Consider the following 7,789-nt stretch of genomic DNA (forward strand, 5'->3'; position numbering starts at 1 on the left):
TTTTGTAATTTTAAGTAGATAAATACATTTAAAAAGGAAATAAAGTGTGATTTTTGTGTCACATTAGAAAAAGTATGATTTCCATCAGCATGATCTTCACCGCTCTAACAACAGCAGCTCTGGTGACAACAGCTCTGGCAACAGGTATGTGAGTGTAAAAAAATATGTTACTGCAGTTAACTGTGCAGTGTATAGACAATAATAATATAATAATTTCAGAAAAGTGTTTTCAACAGAACAAAGCCTGAAAAGTTTACAGAGACAATCACTGGGTTTAGAAATGCAGCTGAAATTAGATTTAACAGAAATAGTATGACTTTGGCAGTAAAATATATCATAATAAATGTTGAATGGCCTTGTATCATTTCCTTTGCCCTGCTGAAATGACAAATGTGTTTTACAGCATTCTATTTTTTTTTTATTTTTTTTTTAGGATCAGTTGAATGTAATTTCTCAAAAGGTACCGGAGCTCAGATGTGTTTTGGAGCAGTGGGACAGCTGTTGATTTTTCATCTGTCAAACACATCAAATACAGATATTACATTAATAAAGGATGATAAATATATAATTTTAAAAATACTAAAAAATCAGATAGTGACTCTGCATGAAGAATACATGAATCAGCCTGCACTCTTTGAAGATGGAACAATCAAACTAGGTAAAGCAATGAAGAGACACACTGGAGACTATGTGCTGGAAGAATTTGGATCTGATGGGGTTTTATTGAAAAAAGTGAATGTGCATCTAGTAATACAAGGTAGGTTGGGTAATCTAAAAAAAAATCTGAAACAAAAAAAATGTGTCTTATTCAAATTGTGGATGAAAAAAATCTACTTTATCTAATACAAGAATTAAATCATCTAGTAATACAAGGTAGGTTTTTTAAAGGGTAAATAAAATTAAATGGGTATTTTTCTAACTATGTTGGATACCAATTGTGGATGTAAAAAACTACTGCATCTAAGTTTGATGTCTCTATCGGGTTTGGGGCCGTATGTTTCATTCCACACTCTCAAATTTATGTTTCATACTGTGTTTTCACACATTGCTCTCTCTACAATGAAAAATAACGTAATTGTTTTAGCACTCCAAAGTTGTTGTTTTTTTTTAATTAAACAATCAATATAGGAATTGGATGAGATAATGGCTACATAGTTGTGGATTCTACTATGCATTTTGTACTGTAGACACTGTATATGTTACTCTCTGTTTGTCTTCCAGCTCCAGTGTCAATGCCAGCTGTTTCTCAGATGTGTTTGTCACCAGAACAGATGAGCATCAGCTGCTCCTCTGAGGGAGATGAAGTAGAGTTCATTCTGACTTTGGATGATCTTTTACTGTACAACAGTACAGCAAACATGGGGTCACTGGCTGATAGTACAGCAAAACAAAACAAATCAAGTAATTCAAATGTTACCGTCACCTTACATGGTCAGCTGACAGGAAACCTGAAGTGTCTTGTTTTAAACTACATTAGCAGAGATGAAACAGTTATTCGCCTGAAAAGCTGCAAAGGTACAGTTTCACAGTTTTTTGTTTTTTTTAAATATCAGCTCAAAACTATTTCAAATGAATGGATGAAATCACTTTCTGGTTACACGGCAATGCTTGGCTTATTAATAACAGAATATTGTACATCACTTAAGTGTTTTCGGTGGAAGTATTCACCTGAGATCTGTACACTGTAGAGACTACTCTATCAAATACCAGATGTAAGAAAACTACTTGTAGAAAGATTTGAGAAGGACCTCAGTAGCTCTGAAAAAAACAAGTCAACGTCATCATAATACCTAATTTGGTTTGAAATTTGTGTTTTCTAGATTTAGTTTCTTCCTTCCCTGGTGTGACTTTGGCTGTGGCAGCTGGTGTTGTTGCTCTCCTTCTCCTTGTGGCGCTGTGTCTTGGAGTCCTAAAACCTCGTAACCAACCCAGACCAACAACTATCAGTGAGGGTAAGTGAAGTATGTTCTCCCTTCATCTCAATAAGGACCAAACTGACATTAAGTTAGATTGCCATAATTTTATATTGTAGATTCTGAATGATTTTTTTCTGCATTACATTCATTTAATACCATTTAAATAAATCTGTAAAGACAGAAATGTTTAAATCTGTGATAGGTTACATTTCAAGTCTGTTTTTTTTATTTTTCCAGGTAACTCTGAAGATGAAATTATCTACACAGCTGTTAGAATAATAGAGAATACAAGGAAAACCAGACCCAACTCACATCAGAATGCAACATAATTTTCTCCTAAAACATCATTAAGCACCAGCCCTGTTTTGGACCCCAAAGTTTCTGTTCTTGGGAATCTATCCTGGAGATAGATAAAATGTAATCAGAGGTCATTGTGTTTATGGCTTGAAAAAAAAAAGTCACTGTTGTCACTGTTGCTTAGACCATTGCTTTGCAGAATAAATGGTTGAGCTGCGAGAGGCTCGGAACTGGTTAAACTTCTGCTTTAACGCAGTGTAACATCATCTGGCAATAAACTGCATAGGGTAAATAAATGAAATTTGAACAATCATACAATGCTGGTGTCTTTTTTTCCAACACAGCTTGTTTCAATTCAAGAGTTTTAAAAGTCGTGTCTCAGTAGTACAAACCACTGTGCAAAGTTTTGCGAGAAATCATCGATCAAACTGGCCTTTCATTTTCTCACAGGTGTCTGTAACCACACACCCACACCAACACAGCCTCCTTAATGCAGAACTGTTTTCAGTCATAGCAAAACTGAAGTTAGAAGCTATAATTAGCTGTGAGCAAATGCTGACATTTATCCTTCAGTGTGTGCAGAGATGAGTTGAGTCCATCCTTTGAAGCCTGAGCAGTTTTATTCAAAGGATTCTTGGTAATAAAACCTAACGACATAAAGACATACATCAAGTATCCAGTCACGGCTAAAATGAAAAACAACAGAAGATTAATTTGTTAGTCTTTGCTGTGCTGATTCTCTGACCACACACATCACTCTACCACAGCATGACCACCTCTCTGTACCTCTCTTTTTTCTTTTCTTTGGTCTCTTATTCTTTCTTTACAGTTAAACATGAACACCAGTTGACTCTGAGTCAGTAACACTGAAGGACCTGTAAACCAACTCTACCTACTACAAATTATGCTTTAATACTTGTAAGTTGCAACAGCAATTACATTTTGAAGGAAACACAATGCTGCCAACAAGCAACAACCGGTTTTATTTCTACTCTGATGTCACCCACTGGTTTGTGGACTCCCATTTTAAAGCCTCAAGTTCAGCATTTTGATCATCGTCATCTTGACTTTTTTTTTTAAGCCAGAATTGACCATATTTGGATGAGAATGTGAAGCTGTGGGGGAGCCAGGGATGGCTGTGACTCATAGACGGCAGTGATGCCTCACACACAGCTTGTCACGTTAAGCGGCCACAACCTTAAATATGTGTAACTTCAAGACTCAATAAAATGTAAACAGATAAGTTATATGCAAATTCACTCCCTGCAGTAGTAATGAATGTTGAAATTGGCTACAGAGACCAAAACTGGTTTGTACCAGGCTGTAAACATGTTTCTTTCTACTGTTAAATTGGGCATCAAGTGGCCATTTAAGGAACTGCAGATTTTGACACTTCTATTTTGGCCCATTTTTCCAGCCTCGGAGTTTGCCGCTTGGTTTGAACAGCCTGGAAAGAACGCAATCATGAAACATCTTTGAAATCTTTAGAAAAGCGACGTTTTGTTTCAGTTTGATTGAGCAACAGCACTTTCTAATCTGAACAGCTGAAATGCAGCATGATACAGTGCACGGCACACTCCCGACTGCCATTTACTGTAGGTAACACACAGACTATAGATGACTACCTGACGATAGCACCTCACACAGCCCCATTTTAAAAAATCAAAACTAAATATATAAGTACACGCTGCAAGCACTGAAGACAATAATCACATAAAAAAATATATATATGATAACAATTCAGTGAGTCTGTGTTAACTTTCTCCATAGTAGTGTGCTTATTAAAGGGCCAGTGTGTAATATTTGGCATGGTTTATTGTCAATCTGAATCTGAATCTGAATATTCTACCCATTAATATGTTTATATAAGTGTATNGCCAGCCAAAGAACGCGTTTCGCGTGTATAAATAAACCAACGAAGACAGCGGGAGGAAGGAAGAAGGAGGAGGAAACAGCCGAGAATGTTAGTAGTTCGTCGATAGAGAGTAGTGAAAAGTTTTTTTAGTTATAAAGTTTGCAAATGGACCACACTTACCACGTAACAGGAGAGAATGAACCCGAACCGTCATATGCGAGGAAAAGAAGACGCAACTTCACTCCTTGTGATGCACTCTCTGCGGCGCTTTTCCTCCTGATGATATATCTCCCCAACGATGGTAGCACCGAATCCCATTCTGTGCAGCAAAATGGGAGCGGAGGATTCAGCTTCTCTTCTCGCCCGCTCAGTGTACTCAGGCTCTCATCTGTATGCTCCGGCTCCCCGCTAGGTATTGTAAACGAGTAGGTGTGTATGAAGTGTGTGTGTTACGCCAGAAGAGTCAGAGTTTGGGACGGAGTCTTTTACCCCCTGGAGTGTTACCGGAGTTTTTGGAGAGCTCAAATAAACTGGCCTTTTTCCCGAACGTTACTCTGGTCTCCTGCTATCGTAATATGGTTTAGATTTCTAAATAAACATTCACCTCCCTGTTGTGCTAGATAGACCTACTCCTGAAAAACTCGTGTCTGCGCAAGGCTTTTTGTCCCTACGAGGCCACCGTCATTTACCCGACGGGAGGGGTGAGCGAGTGAGCCCTGCAATCTAGAATTTGACCACTGATGTCACTGTTTTCAACCCATTTTACACACTGGCCCTTTAAGATAATAGACGACTGCAGAGGCACTATTTCTACATCATCACATCATGTTAAGGTCCACTCATTCTCAGAACCCATCGGCTGTATTCGGCGTCTGACTTCCGGCAGACGGCGATACAGCCGCTGGGGGCAGACCCCTGATTTTTTGGCATTCCGGTTTGATTTGGGCGGAGGAGGCGAATTTCTGTTTCCGACTTCCGTTTATATATAAGTAAATATGCTGAACCTTTGCGATGGATTCAGAGTTTGCAGTGACACCACTTATGTTCCGCCTTGTTAGTTCACCGCATGGACCATTTAACCTGGCAACAACTGCAGCCGGCTCAAACGTGATTGGTCAATATCACGCGGACTACAAACAGCCTACAACTGGAAACCAGGGCTCTTCCGCCCCTCTCCCGGAGGCAGGATCTCCGGGGTTTGCCTACAGACTCTACATTCACTGAATGTAGATCTGTATATAGAGACTAAGGTCCACTTAACTCTACTCATGTCAAGAGTCCAGACCAACTGTCTACATGGGCTTCAAGTGAACTCTGCACCATTTGAGGCTTGAGCAAATTTCTAACTCCAATTTTGCAGATTTCTATGTAGCCTCCTCCAAACATTTTGTCTTTCAATGTTTACACCAGAGATAAAGTGAGCCTGGACATACGACCTATCCCACTGGCAAGTGGATCTCTTGGCATACTTTGATTATTTGAGAAAACCATTGAGCATCAAGTCACTGCTTAAATTACTAAAGCTTGTTTTGTCTTCACTGCATTAATTCTCGTACCAGATCCTTCAGTCTACCACAGCATGGCCACCTCTCTCTGTTTTTCCATCCATCTTTGATCTTTTGCAATTAAACATGTAAACCCAGTGGCTGGAACTGTGGCTGAAGCAGAGACTGAGAACGGAAAAAGTTGTGGTTTCTCACAGACCCTATGACGTGATCACGTCTAAGGTGTTTTTTCCTTTCAGTTACCGCTAACAAACGTTGGTAATGCAAATTACCAACAAAACAAACCAGGTCACAAAGACCTTGACCTTTCACCTATGACCACCAAAATACAATCAATTCGTTGTTGAGTTCAAGTGGATGTTTGTGCCAAATTTCAGGAAATTCACTCAAGGTGTTTTTGCATTCACGAGAAAGGGACGGACGGACAGAGAACATAATGCTTTTGGCAACAGCTATTGCTGGCGCAGAGGTATAAAAACACACATAAGCAAGATGTGCATTCTGTCTCACACTTATTTATCATTGTGAAGTGGTTGGAATCTTGTGCTTCAGTAGTTCCTACAGCATCTGAGTGCAAACAACTGCTTCTTCATTTCTCTCCACACAACACAAAAAGGTCAGAGATATACCAGCAGGCTGTCAGTGGAAAATTCACAAGCGAGTCAACAAGACACAAAGACGACATCATATAGTAGGAGGCAGTGAGTGGTGAGTAGTTTTAAATTTGACAACAGTTATGCTGGAGTTAACTTAAGTGTGCAGAAAGGGTAATATTTAACAAGTTGTTGCATGATTTTTTATAACTTCTAAAAGACTAAAACGTGCATGAAAAAATCCAAGCGTGGTATCTATAAATGACCAAGCATTGGCTTTATTAAAGTGTCTTTTCAATGCCAGAAATTCACTGTGTAATGAACATAATGTAATTGTGTTCCAACAGAAAATGATTTCCATCTACATGATCATCATAGCTCTGGCAACAACAGCTGTGGCAAAAGGTACACTTCAGAATAACTGCATAGTTAACAGTGTTGGTGTGTGCACCAAAATCATACTTAAGGATGCAATATATTAAATAATTCAGATACAGTTACAGTGTCGCCTACATTTTCATGATTAACTATTGTGTTAGTTTGTAAATAATAATTATAATTAATTCAAATTATACCATTAAACACAATAAATTAATAACACTGACTGGACTTGGAATGAAATAAAAACATTATCACAATAAATACATGACTTTAAACACTTGGTGACCATCTGCATTAAATTTAAATAGTGATGATCGGGTATTTTTCCTTCTCCCTACAGAAATGAAATACTACACACCAGTTCCTTGTGTTTATGAGTACTCTGAATATTTTATTTATCTATTTATTTTCCCAATGAGGGACTTTGGCATGCAATTTATCTGAGACTACTGGAGCTCAGCAGTGTTTTGCTGAGCTGCTGATTTTTTTACCTGCCCACTAGAAAAAAATATATAGATGTTGTTGATAAAGATCAACAAATGCAAAATTTAAAAAAATATACTCAATACAGTAGTATCTATAGATAAGGAACACAATCATTCTGTATTCTTCACAGATGGAACATTTCAGATTAACAAGGCAACAAAAAAATCAATCTATCTATCAACATGTATATATATATATATATATATATATATATATATATATTTCAATAAGGGGGATTTAATTATTTAATTTAATTATACTAATCATTTATAGTGTAAAATAAATTATTTCATTATCTTTCAAATACTACAAATTCATGTGGTGAGCATATTGTGTTTCTAAGTTTTACTAACCTATAAAAGTCAACCTTATAAAAACAAATTAGTACTTTGTAGTTATTTTAAACATTTTAGTGGGTACCTACATAAACAACTATTATACATTGCATATTGCAATTATGATGGCATTTAAAATTTTATACCAATCAATATAACAAATCACACTTGTGTATATGTTATGGGTATGTTATTTAATTCTAAAATTTAATTCTATTTTTTTAACATTAGGATGGGTATTAAATAATAAACAGGCTATAGTGAAGAAATAATTTATATATTTACATATATAAATGTATTTGCATTTTTAAATATCATTTTTTAATAATATATTTAACATATGTTGGTGAAGATTCTCAGTTATCCAGGTTATGGTAATTCTAAGTGCTAAACCATATTGGGCTTGCTTGAGTTTCTTATA

The 7,789-nt window shown here is 36.9% G+C and overlaps 1 protein-coding gene across 1 annotated transcript; it reads left to right on the top strand.

Annotated features, from left to right (window-relative positions):
- Positions 1-615: 615 nt before the first annotated feature.
- On the top strand, positions 616-2,401 carry LOC126388083 (uncharacterized). The gene is made up of 4 exons (XM_050040975.1): positions 616-757; positions 1,222-1,515; positions 1,821-1,952; positions 2,154-2,401. The coding sequence occupies exons 1-4, from the start codon at positions 616-618 to the stop codon at positions 2,243-2,245; spliced, it is 660 nt and encodes a 219-aa protein (XP_049896932.1). The 3' UTR covers positions 2,246-2,401.
- The last annotated feature ends 5,388 nt before the right edge of the window (positions 2,402-7,789 follow it).

This window comes from Epinephelus moara, chromosome 3 (assembly GCF_006386435.1).
Source record: "Epinephelus moara isolate mb chromosome 3, YSFRI_EMoa_1.0, whole genome shotgun sequence".
Taxonomy (NCBI): domain Eukaryota; kingdom Metazoa; phylum Chordata; class Actinopteri; order Perciformes; family Serranidae; genus Epinephelus; species Epinephelus moara.